General features: G+C 51.5%; 1 protein-coding gene across 1 annotated transcript; it reads right to left on the reverse strand.

Annotated features, from left to right (window-relative positions):
* Window positions 1-2654: 2654 nt before the first annotated feature.
* On the reverse strand, window positions 2655-3369 carry UBL4B (ubiquitin like 4B). The gene has a single exon (XM_084756211.1). The coding sequence runs from the start codon at window positions 3239-3241 to the stop codon at window positions 2705-2707; it is 537 nt and encodes a 178-aa protein (XP_084612337.1). The 5' UTR covers window positions 3242-3369; the 3' UTR covers window positions 2655-2704.
* Window positions 3370-18765: the final 15396 nt, after the last annotated feature.

Below are 18765 nucleotides of genomic sequence, written 5' to 3' on the forward strand. Positions count from 1 at the left end.
AAAAAAGAAGAAGAAGAAGAGGAGGAAGAGGAAGAGGAGGAGGAGGAGGAGGAGGAGGAGGAGGAGGAGAAAGTTTTGCCAGGGACCAGAGGGGTTTGGAACTGCAGGTAGGTGATCCAGGAGGAGGCTAGGAAGGGGAGTCCCAATTTCTCTGTAGTCAGGAACACAAAGCTGGCTGTCACAAGATGCCCCATTTAAGCAATGCTGTTACCTCTCATATCATGTGTGTCCTTTCATGGTAGAGGAGAGAGAGACGATGTGGGAGTTAAAGAGATATCTGGCCAAAGCTGAAGTTCAGAAAGAGCTTGCTCCCTATTTCTATCATCCCCAAGTGGTGAATGCAGAGCAGTGAACAGAAAGTCTTTCCAGGAGTCACTAGTGCAGTGGAGGGGCCTCGTGGCAGGTGGTCCATGAGCTGGGGTTGGACACGGGCATCAGGATGCACATGGAAGATTCAGTATCTGAGGAGGACCTGGTCCACATTAACATTCTATGCATTCTATGTGTCCTCAATGTATCTGCGCCTGCTTTTCCCTGACGACACATTGTATCCCCTCTCAGGGAACAGAGCCCATAGCTCTATAACAAGAGGTACTACACTGAGCAATACTATTCCTGGGAAAGTTAACTATTTTATTTTATTTTATTTTATTTTATTTTATTTTATTTTATTTTTGCCAAGCTTTACTTGGCGCATGCTCTCTGGTGCTCAGGTTTTGAGGGGGGTGGAAAGAGGCGGAAGGGCCCTTGGGAAGGATGGGATGAGTAGTAGGAGACACACAGAGCAGATGAAGAATGAACCAACTTCTGTTCTTCTCAGTTTGGGACCAGGCGTGTCCTCCCCTGAACTGCTCACCATGGAAGCAGGAGAGTGGCTGCCCGCCTTACCTTGCCTCTACCACTAGCACCAGCCAGAGAAAATAAAGGCTTTGCCTGTCCTTCATGCCAGCTTCTCTCAGCAAAGAGAATAAAATGGCCCACTTACTTTTATCGCCCAGAGGTTTCCTGGGAAATGGACTATTAGTTCCCCTAATGTAAAGATAATAGGCCTGTCCCCATTGGCAAATGGCACAAGCCCAGCACAAATGAATTCACAGAACCATCACAAGACCTCCCAGTAGATGGCAAATGGCCCAGGAATGAGAGTGAGACCAGGATAGGAACTTTGGAGAGGCGTGGACCCTGCCCCACCCCCCACCTGTGGCACTGAGTCTGGGAAGAGTCATTCAGACCCTTGGTACCCCAACTCTTCTCCCCTTATCAGACAGGGTATAGCTGGGTGCCGTCAACAAAATGACGTCTCCAGCTAAGAGATGCTACCAATGCTACCAAATACGCTTTTAAAGCAGAGGATTCCCAGGCCCTCCCTGCCATCACTGCGAAGCTCGTTGCTAGAAAACACCACTTCCAACTGTACCGCCTTTGCCTCTTGTCTGCATTAATGTCTTTGGGGTAAGTGAAAGACATTATAGGTGAAAAACCTCAGTGTCCTACAGGAGAAGGCTGCCAGCCAAGATATCAGTTGGGCTAGGCTGAAAGTCAAGGACCCTAGAGGCCAAGGTCAGAGTGCTTCCCAGAGATACGGGACTTCTGCGTATTCTTTTCTGAGCACCTATATCCCCTGCCCTCTCCACCATAACCATCTTTGACCCCCAGGGCTGCAGGAACAGTACCCTGGAGACTTTAACTGCAAAAAGGGACCATGGTTCTCAGCGGCCAACCCTGAACCTGGCCCACCCATACACAGTATGAGGCTTCTCAGCTCTGGTCTAGGGTTGTGTTCTTAACCCCAGGTAGATAAACTATCTATCCTAGCACACTCTGCAAGGCAGAAGCACCAGGGCATGTAGCCACATCCTGGGCTCTATTGGCACAACACCTCTCTGATTTCCCTGGGTACATCTCTCATCTAGGCTGTATGCTGCACAAGGGCAGGGGACCTTGTTTGTACTGTCTTCTTTTTTCCCTCCAAAGAAGTACTAGGCAATGCCAGTCACATATATCAGGAGTTTAGTGCTACCTCGATTAGTCGAGAGTGTGGCAGTGGGCATAATTGTATTCAGGCTGACCCCAGGAGTGTGCTACTTGCACATCATTTTTCCTGCCTCGAACTCTGTTTCCTGCCACGCTGGGGCTTCATATGAATTTCTGGGAGCCTCAGGACTGGCCCATGCAATTGCTTTCCCTGACTCAAGTGTCTGTCGTCCCATCTCTGAAGCTATGGGAAGCACAAGCAGAGGGACAGCAGGGCAAGTGTCACCAAGAGTCCAAGGGCAGCAGCCGATAGCCGTTCCTTCTCGCTATACTACTGGGGGTCTGGCTTCTATGAGGAGAAGGGACAATGGACTCACACTTTCTGTTCTGGAGGAGAAGAGGCTCCATCCAGAGCCATGGAGACTGTCTTTGAGCCATGCTTGGGCAAAGCTGCTCCGCCCAGAGCCTGGGTGAATTGTCCCTATAGGGTACCATCCAGAGCCCTTGTAGCAGAGATTGGTGGTGTTAGGCTCATTCTGCACTTCAGAAGGGGACCTATAGATGAGAGGGAGCAGAAGGATCCAGATACCTTCCAGCTAAAGGTTCAGGAAGAGAGATGAGTGCACCTCTACCATGAGAAAAATAATGAGGGAAAAAAAATGGCCCAGGAACATGGAAGGATCAGTCCAGGGGAAGTTTAGTAAGCAAAAGAGTAGGATGGGTCAGTTTGCTAATCAGCCTCCTCCTTCTCTTCTTCCCCTTCTTCTCCTCCTCCTCTTCCTTCATCGTTTTGCTGGAGCTCTAAGGCAACAGCAGGGCCTTCTTTTTCCTCTGCCAGCTCTTCCAGCGGCTGCTGTGGCAGGAGCTGGCCCACCAGCTGCTCCAGGGCTTCCAGGCTCAGCCCCTGCAGGCGCTCCTCGTGCTCCTGCCTCAACAGCCCCAGCACTGCCTTGGCGTCCTTGGGTCCAAAATGTTTGCCCAGGACCTGGCCCAGCTGGAGCCACAGGGGCTGGGTCTCACGGGTGTTGTCCAGCGCTGCCTCCTCTCGAGGCCGCATGATGACGTTGATGGAGGCGTTGGGCCCAATGCTGTAATCGGAGAGGTTTTTGTCATCAGCCAGGAGCTGGCCTCGGAACAGCAGGTGCTGCTGCTCCTCTGGTACCTGCAGGTGCTGAGAAACCAGCTTCTTCAGTGTGGCCACACTTTCTTTTCCAGATACCTTTAGGCTGCATCTTCGACCCAAGAGCAGCTTGACCGTAAGGAACATTGGGCCAGAGAGGAATCAGGAGGGATCCATGCTCTGACAGTTGCCCTGAAGATAAAGGGCCCTATAGGTGATGACCCTGTCATGAAAGGGCCACAGCTCCTAAGCAGGGCAGAGGGCCCAGACCACATGAGCAGCCACTAGCAATGCACACAGTGATGTCATAATGCTACAGGAGGGTTCATTTCCAGAGCAGAACTTTAGAGGTAACAGGGTCATTATAGACATAAAGCATCTTTCCTTCATGAGAAAAGCATGGAGAAGGATGGAGAGTGATGACCAGGAAAAAAAAAAAAGTAGGTCTGGGAGAAAGGAGAGCCGGAACAAAGAAAGAGGATTGGAAAAGGTGCTGTGACAACAGCTTGTCTGCCAATTCTTTTAGCACATGCCTTGAGTGTCTTTCTCAGTGTCTGAAGGAGAGACCACAGAGGCCCAGGAACCCCAGCATAAAAAGATAGAGCAGAGGCACTAACGGTGTCTGCCTTGTATCCATAGCCTCAACTTAATCCACACAACCTACAAGGTACTTTGATGATGCCTACCTGCAGGGGGGGTGTGTGTACAGGCTCACTTAACCCTGCAGAAAGAGGAGCATCGCTGTGTGCTCAGGCTAGCCCGCCTTGCCTCCTAAAATGTCTACTCAGTATCTGCCACATGCGGGGCATTGAGCAGCCATTCCTGCTCAGAGGCATGTGAGGATGAGGATGCTTGCTGGGCATTTGAATGTCACATCTGACAAGTTTCTCTGCAACACATTGTTGAGCTTGGACCGAACCCTTTGCAGATGTTGCCACATGTAAGCCCAAAAGGGCGGCACCATCTTGGCTAAGAAGTGAGAGGGCCTAGGCAGGAGCTAACATCCGTAATGGGTACACTGGCTACATCAGGGACTCCCTGCACCCGAGAGCCCTTCCTTTCCCTCACCCTTCCCTCCTCCCTCCCTGCCTTTCCTCCTCGTCCTTTCCCACTGCCCTGACACTGCAGAGGACGAGGCTGTTGAGAACTGAAGCCTTTCTGAGCTTCCACCGCACCCAGCCCCAACCCTGCCCCAGAGTTGCTCAACCTTCACCCTGTCTCCTTGACATCTAACAGCGGCTGGAAGAAATACCCATGGATGCCATGGCTGTCTTCTCCTGATCCCGTATTCTCGCTCTTGGCAGATGACCCAGATTCTGGCCCTAGCTGACACAGCCCTTACAAGCCAGGAATCCCAGCCGCTGAGCCTCTTGCTATTCCTCCTCTTCCTGGAAAATTCCTCCAGAGTTCACCTCTCCCCTGGTCCCCACGGCCCCCAATGACTCAGGCTCTTGCCGCCTCCCTTTTCATCTCCTCAGTCTAGCTACCACGTTGGACCCCCTCATTCCACAGCCAAAAATAAACTGTCCTAAAATTACAACGAGTCCTATAAGTTTAATTCCTTAGCTTTTGGAATAAAACCAAGCTTCCTAGCCTGACACGCAAGGACATCATGGCATGGCATGGCCTTTTGCTTATCAAAACCACAGCCTCACCACCTCCTCACTTTTTACCCCTTACCCCCAGCCACCTTAACCTGTCCCTGTTTACTTCCCCCATTTGCACTCTACCAACTCATCCTGCAAACCTTGCTCAGTCTTAAAAATCACCTCCTCCATGAAGCCTTCTCTGTTTTGCCCTAGTCATGGGCAAGGATAATCCTACATCTGTGTGTGTGGCTATTGCCCCACTTGTTAGTATGCCCAGCATATACATAACCACCCTCCCTCTGATGCTCAGCAGCAGGGTCTGAATCTCAACCAATGTGATAGGCCACGCCTCCAGCACACTGCGCTTTATATACAGGGGCCCTGCACACACATTTGTTAGCAGGAGAGATCCAATTTAGACACACTGAGACATACAGGGTCATGCAGGAACCCAAGTACATAGGCTGTGGAAAGACATAAACCTGCCTACAGCCTCTTCCTCACTCTGCCTCTTCCCCTAGAGAGATGGAAATCCAAAATTATATAGACAATCAATCAGAAAGCGCTATCAGGCTTTACCAAAGGCTCTTCTATAATGCTTATTTAAATAGCCAGCTCCCAAGGTGAGTGTGAAGTAAGTCTGAATTTGCAAATGTATACACAAAAGCTTCCTGGAGGGTAAGATCTGAGTGCTCTTTACAGAGGGCTGAGGAAGGTGAGGTGGGGAAGAGAATAACTCGTGGTCTGTTCTAGGCGCAGGGCTCCTGGGGTAAGCAAGGGAGCTGGGAGCATGCTACAGTCTGCCTCTTGTGAAAACCTGTTTATCCAGGCTTGAGCTCCCCCCGCCCTGACATGAGCCACTTGGCCCAGGCTCCCCAAAATGGAGCACATAAAGGCCATAACACAGGGTCAGTTTTCCATAGCCAGTAACTATGTGTGGGCAGGTGCACCTATGACAGAGACTTTGGGGCCACGAGGACAGTAGCTACTGAATCAATGAATCAATGAATATCAATGATATTCATAATATTGAGAGAAATGGTCACTATTAGCCCCTGGAGTCTCCAGTGCCCCAGCCCAAAGGAAGAAACACCTGTCTGGGCACTGGTATCCCACTTGGAGCCAGGAAAATACTCCAAGTTTCTCCTCATGTGATTGCTCATCTTAATTATGCAATTAACATGAGAAAACAGGATTGTGTAATCAAAGCACGCAAGCGGACAATGCTTGTCATAATTAGAGGGGAAGATCATCTGGAATGAGTGAGGTTTATAGCTTACAAAAGGAATGGATATATGCTGAGAATGTGGACAGCCATGGGTTCAAATCTCTTTGAAAATCGCTGCCAACATTATTAGCATCACTGGGAACCAGCGTGATGCCTGGGGTGGGGGGAATTGTCAGGGTGGGAGAGTTACTCCTTGACAGGTCTGAGCATCCAGGCTTCTGGGATCTTCCAGTACTCCTGGGTGGGCTAACTAAACCTTCGTGATCATAAAATTAAACCTGTAACGGTCCACCAGCTGGCCTAGGGCCTGCCTTTGGCTGGATTAATCCTCAGATCTCATTTTGCACCTCTAGACAATGGATGTGTGATAACTTCCCAGCAGCATCCTTCTGAAGTCGAGGTACAAACCCATAGCATCTGACCCACAGAGATTTTAAAAGTAGGATCCCCTTGACAGGTGGAGATGGGAGTTCCTGTTGTCACTTCTGTAACAGCAAAGAAAGAGCCCCCTGTACCTGGAAAAGTGGCCAACAGTGGCTTCCCACTGCTCCTATCTGTACAGGTGGATAAGAAGGGCATCTTCTGCAGGCTGGCCCAGCTCAGAGAGGAGACGATGAGGTAAGCAGCAAAGTTAGTGACAACTGAGGGGGCTCCCGAGTGCAGGGGGTTAGCTGCTGCCTCCTCGGATGTGGAATAAAGGCTTTTCAAGAAGATAACTTATGATCTCTGTCCACCTGACTCCCCTCCCCTAACAAAGTGCTATTATTGTACTTAAAGGATGTCAGCCCAGCCTAGTAGAGAGTGTCAGGGGTGAGAGAGTCAAAGCAAGAATACCTAGGAACAGCCAGAAGCAGGAAGGAAGAGCACAGAGGGAATACCTTAGCAAGCGCACATCCACAGAGTTGGGGGGGGGAGGGCAGGGAGCCACACCAGGGAAGGGGATAAAGAGAAGAAAGAAGAGCCAGACCTGGTGGCGCACGCCTGTAATGCCAGCACTCAGGGAGACAGAGGCAGGGGGTTCTTTTTGAGTTCAAGGCCAGCCTGGTCTACAAAGTGAGTCCAGGACAGCAAAGGCTACACAGAGAAACCCTGTGTTTAATAGAGAGAGGGGGTGGTGAAGAAGGGGACGTGCAAGGGCAGTTCATGTGGAATACAACAAACACTCTGGCAGGCTGCTTCTCTGAAAATGACATCATCCTCTTCTCCTTAGAGAGTGGAAAAAGTTCGTGGGAAAGGTTGTCGTAGAGAGTGGGATCCATCTGGGACGCTGTTTATTCCAGGGTGGGGCTGTCTTTGGTCCCAGGTACTCCCTGCTGCCTCCACCTCTCAGAGAACCTCACCACTCAGAAGCACATCTCAGTCACCGTGGTGCGCTCATCCCCTGTAAGACTCAGGAGAGCCCAGGGCTACCAGCAGCAAGCCCTCACAGCCCTGTGGCATGGCCCACCCTCAGTCCAACCCTGTGATGTCTTCTGCTGTCTTCTGCAGCCGGCACCAGGAGAGGCTGCTCTACATTCCATGAGCCTATCTCTGTGGAGGACAGGCAGCACTTTAGGGGACTCTATGAGCAAAGGGAAGATGGCAGATCTTATGAGACTACAGGAGCCCAGAGGGGCACAGATTGGAGAGATCAGCGGAAGGGGAGAGGAGCTGCTGTTGGCAGTGAGCAGCCTGGTGTCTACCCAGACCTCCAGTCTTGTGCCTAACAACCTTAGCGCCATCCCACGCTGAAGAAAGAAGTCAGAGGCCTGCCTGCCTGCCTGCCTGCCTGACAATCTGGTCCCAGAGCCAAACACAACCACCAACTTGTGACATCTGGATGTGGCCACTAGATGTCACTGGTGACCTCCCTGGCCAGACCCGGTGGCCATGGGCCTCTCTAAGCTGTTGTGGAGCCTGGGCACACAGGACTGGACCTCAAGTACAGAGCCTTTTCCTGACATGAGCCCACCCCACCCCCACCCCGCACCTCTCACAGACTGCAAGCCATTCCTCTATGCGGCCCTTGTCGGTCATGCTTTGGGTACAGACATAAGTGCCTCTACACTGAACACAGTTCTGGGCTAGGAAGAGGTCAGCCCAGGCACATATTTTGCGGTGTGTGTGGGGGGGGGGCGGGGGGAGTGTCACATAAGTCTGAGATTTCAGTCCCTAAGCTCCTATCAGGGAGAGGAGGGAGCTATTGACTCTAAAGGGGGTATGGTGGGCAAGTCAAAGGGCTTTTGAGAGAGGGGCCTTGGGAAGAGCTGAAGGGATCATAGAAGTAATAAGACCATCCCGGCTGAGGGCCCAAACTGCCCGAGGCTGTGTGGGAGAGTGTGGAACGGGAACGGCTTAGATGAGTGCTCCCCTGCCTCTAAGATGGACTGTTCGTTTGAAGATTATGTCATTAACCTGAACGGCAGGAATTCTCTGTCCTGCAGCTTTGATCAAATGTGATACAGCAGAATCAAGGACAGAGAAGATGCCCACAGAACTAGGGTGGTGTCTTCCCACCTAAGATCTAGCTCCAGGATGGTAGATTCAGCAACTGCAAGCGTGAGTTCATCTCTAGAATTTGCGATTGGTCTAGACAAAAGCAACTTGGGGAGGGGGGAGGCGGGAGAGTGGGGAGAGGCGGAGAGGGGAGAAGCTCTGGCTATGGGTAGGTGCCAGGGAATGGAAGGGCCTAGCTAACCTGAGGCTGGGTTCCTAAGCCATTGGTTCCCTGGTAGGATGGCAGCTGTCCATCAAATGTCAGGCTCAGTCGGGAAGGGAACAGTGCGTCAATGACCCTGGAGTTAGCAAGCTGAGCGGGAGAGGCAGATAAGGAACCTTGAGTTCCTTCCCGTTTGTACCCAGGTAAGAAGGTGAAATCTCTCCAGGCCAGCCGCCTACAGGGAAATAGTAATGAGCCCCCAGCCTCCGGGTCGTCACTGAGCTTGTATGCTGAGCGTGGGGTTCCCAGCCCTGAGACCCTCCTGCTCCTTGCTGGGTTGAGATTAAAGGCATAACAAAGCATAACAAAGCTAGGTTCCCTAGCCTGACAGGAGCCTGTGGCCAGGAATGGAAGACATCCCAAGGGCTGGCTGTTCCGCGGCACAGAGTCTCCTGATTGACAGGATCTCCCGAGCCACAGGGTGTGCTTTCTGCTTGACCCCCGCTCTCCATCTTCCTGTAAGGTCATGTGGAATGAGGGCAGGATGCAGGGCTACATCCAGGGAGACATTTCTGATAGGGGGGCTAAGAATGCTGACTTCTGCCACCTATCAGCAGTGAGGAGAGCCAGCCTCAGTTAGGCCACAAAGATGCTGAATTAGATGGGGGCAGGGAGATAGACAAGGTGACCTCAACAACACGTAACCTTGAGAAGCAGGTGGAATATAGGCAGGGGGTGCACAGACAAATGCTCCCTGCCCTTTTGTACAGAAGGGCTCACTAACAGTGGGTTAAGAGTATCTACTGTGTGTTCACCATATGCTACTGTAGCCAAGACTGCGACCTTGAGCTATAGCCTCAAAGGTTGCTAGAGAAAAGCGGGTAGCGGAAAGAGTAAGAGATTAGGGCCCCCATAAGGTGCCTTGCTAATCATCAGCCTATTTGGGGAGGGGCTTCCGTAACCAGGGACCCTGGAGAGAATGCCATCAGGAGAGAGGCTGGCCCTGAGCCCAAAGAAGTGAGGCAGGATAGCCGTAGGGAGCCACGTGTGGAGGGTGGCCCCTAAGGTCCCAGCCAAGTTTCTGGGCCCCAGATGAAAAGTGAATCACTGGTTCCCCCTGGAGGGGAGTAGTCAGTCACCCTGTAAAAGTTTATTTTTATACATGTCTGATCTATTTCACATCCGCTCAGATATTTTGACACATATACAGGAAATGTAACTCTCCCCCATACGTCAGTGTTTGGTTGGCCAGAGTTGAGGAAACTCTATAGGGTCACAGGAGCAGAAAGAGAACAGCGGCGGCGGCAGCAGGGAGGAATGCCAAAGGCCTGAAGCCTCGTAACCACCCCAGGCCAGGGGACTGGAGCCGGGAATCAGGGATCGCAATGAGGTCAATACGGGAATCCTCCTGCCTGAGTGCAGAGGCAAGGACTCCAGGTCCAGGGGGTGGTTATGGTCGCCGCTTCCCTGGGTGGACAGAGGACGAAGTGAGTCCGGAAACAGAACAAGCAGAGGGGTGTGAAAGTTCCAGCCAGGCCTCAGAGACGAAGTCACAGTGTGGGGTCTCTGATACTCACTACTCGGAGGTGAATAGTGTCCCTCACACAAGGAGACAGGAAGATGGAAGCAAACAGGCCAATGACCCACTTAAAGCCTGGCTCCAGAGCACCAACAAATGGCAGCTGCTTCCCTCAGTCCCATACACAGCCACCGGGGATCTGGGTCATGAATTGATGCTTCGACAGGCCCTTAAGTGTGTGAGCACGGAGTGCTGTGGAAGAGCAAAGAGCAGCAGTGTCATCTTTCCACATGTGTCAGAAAGAGACTTTTTTTTCCCAGTCCCCACATGCCGAGCCCACCTCTCTCAGAGAGAGAAGAGTCTGCTGTTCGTTGTTGATCCTGTGGTGTTTTTGTTTATGGTTTAAATTCACAAATATCACTTTCCTGTTGCCGGGTGCTTTAGGAAGGCAGGCCGAGCTGATACCCCCAGGAGTGCCTTGGTGCTGGCATTTGACACGGCAGCACTGCACTGCACATGGGCAGGAAGAGCTTTGGCGCAGGGTCTGCCGGTGGGTGAATCACCATCGTCTTAGCATCATCTTAATTCTGCACAGTTGTGTGCACTTCTGACTCTATCCTGTGAGCTCTGCCAGTGTCTCGGGCCTCCTTCCCTGTGGCTGTGGATTCACCTTGTTACCTTGGTCAGCAACACTGCTCCTCCTTGGGGAGGTCGCGGGCAATGGGGGGGGGGGGTGGAGGGGGGGGGGTTAAGGCTGAATCAGGATCTCAAGGCCTGCCTGAAGTGGAGTGTGACAGCCAAGCAGTTCCTAGGCCCTCCCTTCCTCCCCCTTCCCCCTGGAAGTTGGTGTGTCAGTGGATGAAGGCTGCACTTGGCCTCACCGAATCCCCCTACCGCACCCCCCCCCCAACCTCCCGTAAATCCTGGCGACACAACAGGAAGGCCCTTTAACTAGCACATAAAAGTGCTTTGGGCTTTCAAAGGCCCTTACTCTGTGTTTACAGGGGGCCCAAGTTTTTTACGGGCCATTTCCAGTCCTCCTTCTCCTGACCTACTGATGCATCTCAGGGGAATAGTCACAGCCAAGTCACGTGACATGGGGCACAGAAGGAGGAAGAGACCTCTCCAGCCTGAAAGGCAGTGATGACCAAACACAAACAGGCTGAGCACCCACCCATCCTATGGCCTGGGCAGTCTGCTCCCCTTCAGGTAGGAGCAGAGTAGAACTCACCAAACGGTCCAGTCATTTAGCCTCTGAGTAATCTGCAGTCGCGGAAGCTGACGACGGGCCTTGGAAGGGTCCCAGGAAACATCTCTGTTAGGGGTCGCAAAGGCCCCGCCCTGAGAAGCACTTTAGGCCATGTCATAGATGGCAAAAGGCGGTCAAGCTGTCACTACTGGGACTTAGATAATTTGGGGCATCGTTTTACCTCTCAAAAACTATAAGCTCACAGGTCCACTGAGCCCTTGCTCTTGCAGGGTCTTGGCACGAAGTGCAGAGGGGTGAGAGGTTCTGGTCCTGGGGAGAGAGAAAGGAGGAGAAGTTGGGAGCTATGGAGATGTCCTAAGTGGTTCTCAACCTGTGGGTCCCGGCCCTTTTGGAGGTCAGGCAACCTTTTCATAGGGGTCACCTAGGACCATTGGATATTTACATTATAGTTCATAAGAGTAGTAGAATCACAGCTATGAAGAGGCAACAAAAATAATTTTATGCTGGGGTGCGGGGGGAGTCACCACAAATGAAGAATTGTGTTAAAGGGTTGCAGCATTAGAAAGGTTGGGAACCGTGCTGGAGAGATGGCTCAGTGGTTAAGAGCGCCGCCTGCTCTTCCAAAGGTCCTGAGTTCAATTCCCAGCAACCACATGGTGGCTCATAACCATCTGTAATGTGATATGGTGCGCGCCCTCTTCTGGCTTGCAGAAGTACATGCAAGCAGAGCACTGTATACATGATAATAAATAAATAAATCTTTAAAAAAAAAAAAAGAAAAGAAAGGTTGAGAACCACTGGACTAACATATGCCAGTACGTCATATAGATGGCATATTCAGCACAGTAGTAAAGTGCAAATATTTTCCCTGGTGCTTCTACTCCAAGCACATATGTGCTCACAATAACCCTCTAGCGTAGGTACTACCTCTGTCATAGGTACTACCTCTGTCATGGCTTTGCAAGTGATGAAACTGAGATACACAGAGATTAAGCAAGTTGTCCACAGTCACACAGCTAGCAAGGGGCCAGTACAAGAATCAAACCTTAGTCACTTGGCCTCCAGAGCGCAGGCGCAATCCCAAGATTCCTTTCCCTCGGCATCGGGTCCCTCTGTCAGGAAGTAAAGGGCGGCCAAACAGGCCTGTAGTTTTGCAGAGGCCTGGGAGACTTGCCTGTGGGGTTAGAAGGTGCCCACAGAATGAGTCTGGGTCTGTGTGCCCCTGAGAAGCTCCAAGGCCAAGTGCTGATGAGGGATGTCATGGGAAGGACCCTGCTGAGACAAGAGATTCTGTCTTGTTTCTGATCTGGGGAGAATAAAGGCCTCTGTTGGAAGCCGTGGCTGCCCAACCCCCAGCTGGCAGTTTCCTGCAGAGTCTGTCACCTCCCCTTCTGGGAAGGCCCCCTAGAACTTCTGACCTACTGGTCCTCTCACCCTTCCTGGGATCTGCAGTGGAGTCCTGCCTGGGGAGGGGCCCATCACCCCCCCCACACACACACAACTGTTGTCATTCCACCATGGCCCCCGCAGCTGCTGAGGACTGAGGCCTGTGCCTGGTCCTAGCTCTAACCCTTGGCATGGCAGGGGACGTGTGCTCCTGTCAATAGAGTCTAGGGGTCTTGAAATGATACGGCCTAGGGGTCTGGATCAGGTTCCTTTTCTCTGCCAGTTAAAGAATTAAAGGGCAGGAAAGATTCTGAAACGCCACAGGCAGCAGCAGAGGGGTCTCAAACACCGCAGACAGAACCAACAGCTTAGAAAAAATGGGCATTTTAAGATGTAATATGAATAAATTAATAAAATTTTAAAAAGAAAATGGGCGTTTACTGAGGAGGAGAAAAGCACACGCCTGCGTCAAACACACAGAGAAAAAGACTCTCTGCAAAGGAAAGGGCGAAGTCCAGTCTCTTTTGAAGGCTGAACCTCCCCCCACCTGAGGGTTAGTCAGATGAAGACAGATAGGTGCTTGGTTGGACCACAGCTGTGTCCTGATCCAGCCTTGACCTTGTTGAGACTGTCCGTCAGCAGGGGGCCTGCTGGTGGGAGGGGGAAAAAAAGAAAAGCTACCAGGTTTGTGCCTCAAGTCAGGAGGTTGAGGAAGGTGGCCATCTTGGGAATTCATCACCTTTATTACCTATCTAGCCATGGCCCCTCTTCCTATATGTCTGCCTACTGAGGAGTCTGTCTAACTCCTGGACTCTCACTGTCATCCTATCCTCCTCCTAGACCCTACCACAGCCCAGAATTGGATTAAGAACAAAAATATGAGCTGTGTTTGTTTTAATCAGCTTCAAGACACGGGGGCTTCTAAAGGGAAGGCGAGTGAGCAGGCTGGAGCTGGCCCCAGGGGCAGGCAGGCTGGGCGGTGGTGCCATCCTGGGGTCAGGAGCACGCAGAGCAGAGAGAGCATCTGCAGGTCAGATCCCTGGCAGATAAGGGAAGAGGGAGAGGACCTGGGGCCCAGGAGGATGAAAAGGATGGGAAGGAGGGAGGAAAGAGATGCTTTTCCTGAGACATGAGAACCGGGGAGAGGCAGGGCTACCCACAATCCCTACCCTAGACTGAGGGGGCAGGGGAATGGGCAAGAGGAGGGGTAGGGGATCAGGGAGGGGGGAAGGGGGAGGGGAGGGGGTGGTGTGATGCCTGGGGAGCTCCCTGGAGCCTAGAGGAAATAATGGAAAAAAATTTTTTTCAAAGGAGGGCCTTCCTCCTAGCCTCCAAAGTGAGGCATCATGGGAAAAAGAGGGAGGGACAGTCAATATTCTTCCCTCACTACCCAGTGACAGAAGGGTCCCTGCCAGTGCTGCCATGGAACCCAAGCCAATGGTGTTGAGATATTTTTGTGCCTAAACATGCCACCACTTGAGTAGTAAAATGCTATATTAGATGCATCGTGCAGAAGGCAGTAAACAGAGGCAGGATCAGGGTGAGACTGAGGGGGCAAAGGCCTGACGAAGCAAGAGACTGAGAGAAAAATGACATCCTGAGGTACGGATCAGATGGAATAAAGATTTGGAGGTTGGAAGACATGGGAGAAGTACTCCAAAAGGGGGCCAGGAGCCTGGGCCATGCTGCCATGCACTGTCAAGTTTATTGTATGACCTCAGAGGCCACATGCTATCTCCAGACTTACATCTCTTCGTCTATAAGTCAGAATACTAGCTACTCTGGGACTTTTATGTTTCTTTTCTTTCTTGTGTATGTGTATGCGTGTGTGTGTGTGTGTGTGTGTGTGTGTGTGTGTGTGTGTGTAGGCCAGACATCAACCTCAGGTGTCAACTTTCTTGTTGTTGCTTTGGTTTTGGTTTAGTTTTTTGTTTTTTTGTTTGGCTGGGGTTTTTTTGTTTGGTTGGTTGGTTGGGTTGGTTTGGTTTGGTTGGTTGGTTGGTTTGTTTGTTTGTTTTGAGGCAGAGTCTAACCATGTAGGCCTGGTTGACCTAGAATTCACTATGTAGACCAGGCTGTCCTTAAACTCACAGAGAATCATTTACCTCTGCACTGCAAGTGCTGGAATTAAATGTGTGTACTACCACACGCAGCTAGGTGTCAATTCTTTTTTTTTTTTTAAAGGTGTCAATTGTTTAGGCTTCATCTACCCTGAGTTTTTTGTTTGTTTGTTTTTGTTTTTGTTTTTGAACAGTGTTTTTTGCTGGCCTGGAACTCACCAAGTAGGTTAGGCTGGCTAGCCAGTGAGTCCCAAAGATCTACCTGTCTCTTATCTCTAGTCCCCCAGCAATAAGAGCACCACTATGCCTTCTTTAAAAAGAAAAGAAAAAAAGAAAGAAAAGAAAAGAAAAGAAGCTGGAAGACTGCCACCTTTAATCCCAGCACCAGGAAGGCAGAGGTAGGTGGATCTCTGTGAATTAGAGGCCAGACTGGTCTACAGAGTGAGGTCCAGGACAGGCAGAGCTACATAAGGAGACCATGAGACCATATTTTTTAAAAAAAAGTTCTGGAAGTCAATTTCTTTATGACTGAACACCACCAACATCTTGAAAAGAAATCCCTGTGGGCCACAACTGTATACTTTCTTCCATGAGTCCATGAGCCAACAAAGTGCCTCCGAGAGATCCAGGGACAGATCCAAGGTCACCCAGGCACTAAGAGAAGAAGTTGCCACAGGGGCCAAGGCTCGGGGTGTTTGGCTAATGTCCTAACTCCTCGGGAGCCGAGCAGCCTCCAGCTAGTGCCCATGTAAAAGGACCCAGATGGAAACAGGCAACTTGGGCAGAGGCCCTGGAGTGCTCACAAGCTTGGGCAGTGGTACCATCCTGGGGCCAGGAGTACGTGAAGCAGAAAGAGCATCTGCAGGTCAGATCCCTGGCAGAAAAGAAGAGAGGCGGAGGACCTGGAGCCAGTGGGGATGAAAGGATGGGAAGGAGGGAAGAGACAGGCTTTGAGAGTAAAGAGCCAGGACTGCTCACAGACCCCATCCTAGAGTGAGGAGGGTGGCCGGATCTGCCCCTTCTCCAACCAGACTCTAGCACTCTGGACCACAGCTTCTGGCAGCAGAGGGCTTTTGGGCAGATCCAAGGGAGGATTTTGGTCTCTAAGGATGCTCTGACAGTAGGAAATGAAGGAGAAAGAAACAAGTAGCAAACTCATATAGCTACGCTTTCGTGTTAAAGTTTTAAGTTCCACCAACCTTTAATGATTTAAAATGCTGCTTCCTATTATATGGCATGATGAAGGCAGGGATTCTAAAATAGTCCTGGCAAAGAAAAAATTGCCACACCTATAGCCATCCTTCAATTAAAATCGTTAATTGGTCCATAAACCCCACAAGTTTGGAAACAATCGTGTCATCTCACCCAGCCTGAGGCATCGCTCAGGGTCCCATGTGGTGCAAGTACTGGATACTGCTTACAGTAAGACTTGCCATCCTCATGTGGACTGCCAGGCTGGCGTCTAGACCCTCAGACAGCTGGACAGGGCTCGGGCAAACTGCTGCCTGTTTGGCTTCAGTTCTCTTTTCTGCAGAATGGGAGAGCGCTACTAGGATATGTTCTCCTGAGACTCCCAGCAGCAGCAGCGGCAATCCATGGGTCTGAGAGGGCAACCAAGCTTAGGGGGCTCAAGCTTAGAGGACATAGCTGTGCTCCGGGCTAAAAAATTAATGAGGAGGCAGCTAGCCCATGGGTCAGAAGTTCTATCAGTAACAGCAACAGAGAGTCTTGCTGACCACAAGAAAAGCACTATGGTGGACATTAGCCAGGACACAGACCTGGAACAAACCCACGGCCACTTGTCTACCATTCCAACCTCTAGCTGGGAGGCCCAGCTCCATTTCTCTGTCTCCTCTTATTGTGAGTCATCGCAGCCTTGTGGTCAGTCAATCCAATCTGTTGCTGCAAACTTACTTGGCCCCTGCCCTAAGTCAAGGGCGAGCAATCCAGGAAATGCGGTGGATACATTGATGCTATACAATTTCCAATGGCAATGTATGTATTCTCATGTATCTCTTGCCTCTTGTCCCATGAAGAGGCGATCTGGGCTGAAGAAATTGATTTGTGCTGTGCACACTGTTCTGCATGCTGTTGACAGCTCATTCAAGCTCTGGGCATATTTTTTTTTGCAGGGAAGAGGCTTGGCCCAAGTGAGTCATGGTCCTCTGGGAATGGAGATTGTCCAGTGTCACAGCTTCAAGAGCAGATGGCACATTGGGATGCCACAGAAAAGAAGGCAGGCAGACTACACATGAACCCTCAGCCCTCAAGGACTGGTCCTGGGAAAGTAGCTCTGGTGACCTGGGGATACAGAGAAGAAAAGGGGGTCTCACCCACTCCCTGGGTCCTCCTGGTGCCCAAGAAAGTAACTTGTCCACACACTCAGTCACAAGGCAAGATAGAGACAGAGGGTTGGATGTGGCCATCCTTGTGGCCTGCACTGAAGATGTAAGAAGAGGGAAGGGACTGGGGCCACCCAGCTTGTCCCAGTGCAGCATCTCCATACGACCTTCCAGGGCAGGACACTGTCTATGGCAGGCACTGCTTCCAGGCGTGGGTAGCTTTTTCCATCCTTGCTCCTGCTGTGAAAAGGAGGTTTGTCACCAGGGTTCTTGGGTGCAGAAAGAGTGTGGGATGGCAGTGTAGCCATTGGGGGAGGGGCGGTGGCAGTCTTCCAGCCCCTGGTAGGCTCTGCATAGTATCAGCCCCATTCCCCAGACACTGAAAGACACCCGTTGCTGACATCATGGCGTTGAGTTTCCCCTGGGCCAGTTCAGGCTCCTGTCACCAGACCTGCCAGGAAATTGCTGTTGACACCAAGGGAAGGGCCCCAAGACCAGGAAAAGGGGAAGGGTGAAGATTGTGGAGTTGAGTTTGTGAAGTTCTAAATGGGCACTAGCCAGGGTGGGAACAAGCCACATCCGAGGAGGTCCGGCCATGAGGTCTGGGACCCTCAGTCTCCATCACATCCTGCCTCTCCTGGTCTCTCTTCAAGCTCCTCGAGAACCTTGGAACTTATGGCCAGTGTGGCTGCATGAGAGACAGTATCACTGTCTAAGGGCCACAAGACCCCTTCCATATCCCCAAAGCTGTACAGAGACCCCGCCCCTGGCAATCTCAGAGAGGAAAGCTGGGGGCTCCCCGCCCTTGTGTACCCTCCAGGGAGCCCCAGAAGCTATGTAGCCTGGGGAGGGATCATGTCTTCTTTGGCTGACCCTGTCAACCAGGTCTGGGGCAACTTGCTTCCATATCCCCAACCTATGTCTGTGTCCTGCCCCAACTCTCCCTGCTCCCACCCCCCCCCCCCCTCGCATTGTCTGTCTTCCTGAATGTTCCAAAGACTTTGAAAAAATGGGTAAAATCTGGGGGCGAGTAACAAAAGGTGGACAGGGGTCTTGAGACTATCTTCAGATAGTCCCACTGTTACTGTCCCCCCCACGGGGATGTGTATTTGTGTTGGGGAGGTAGAGGATGTAATGACCAGGGCTATGGAGCACTCTGAGTTTCCAGGAGCAAAGAGATGTCTATGGATTGTTCTCCCTTCTGCATAGCAGCCTTTCCCCCAGATGAAAGTTCTCATCCTTAGGGCTTTTGGTCCTGGGTTGGCCCAATCCAGCCCCAGGCAGGAGCAAGAAGAAGTCCAGATGTTGGGGCAGTCCCTGTTTGGTGTGGGGACAGGCAGTCTTGTTGCAAGAAAGCTGTGGAAGGCGGTCAGATGTCAACTACAGGGTGGATATGGCGATGTGGTGGTGGGGATGTGCCCTGGGACAGGAGCTGCAGGAGGAGTGGCTTACAAGGATACAGATAGAATTAATGGGAGTCCAGGCAGGGGCCACCCAGGAGGCTCTGGGAAGTTTCAGGTGCCAGGTAGGCAGGCAGCCTGAGGCTTCTGACCTCAACAGTCAGCAGCAGCGCCCTCCAAGCCATACAAAGGAAAGGCACTCTGCCCGTGTAAAGACCGGCCAGGGTCTCCATAGGGCTTCCAAACTGCCGTTCCTAAGTGTAGTATTAACGAATCACAGAACTGGCTGTTTCCTCATC

The sequence above is a fragment of the Acomys minous genome, assembly GCF_964271855.1.
Source record: "Acomys minous genome assembly, chromosome: 14".
NCBI lineage: Eukaryota > Metazoa > Chordata > Mammalia > Rodentia > Muridae > Acomys > Acomys minous.

What these genes read in the sequence shown, in the direction of transcription:
- UBL4B (XM_084756211.1), bottom strand. Translation starts at nt 3,241, where the DNA reads ATGTTCCTTACGGTCAAGCTGCTCTTGGGTCGAAGATGCAGCCTAAAG.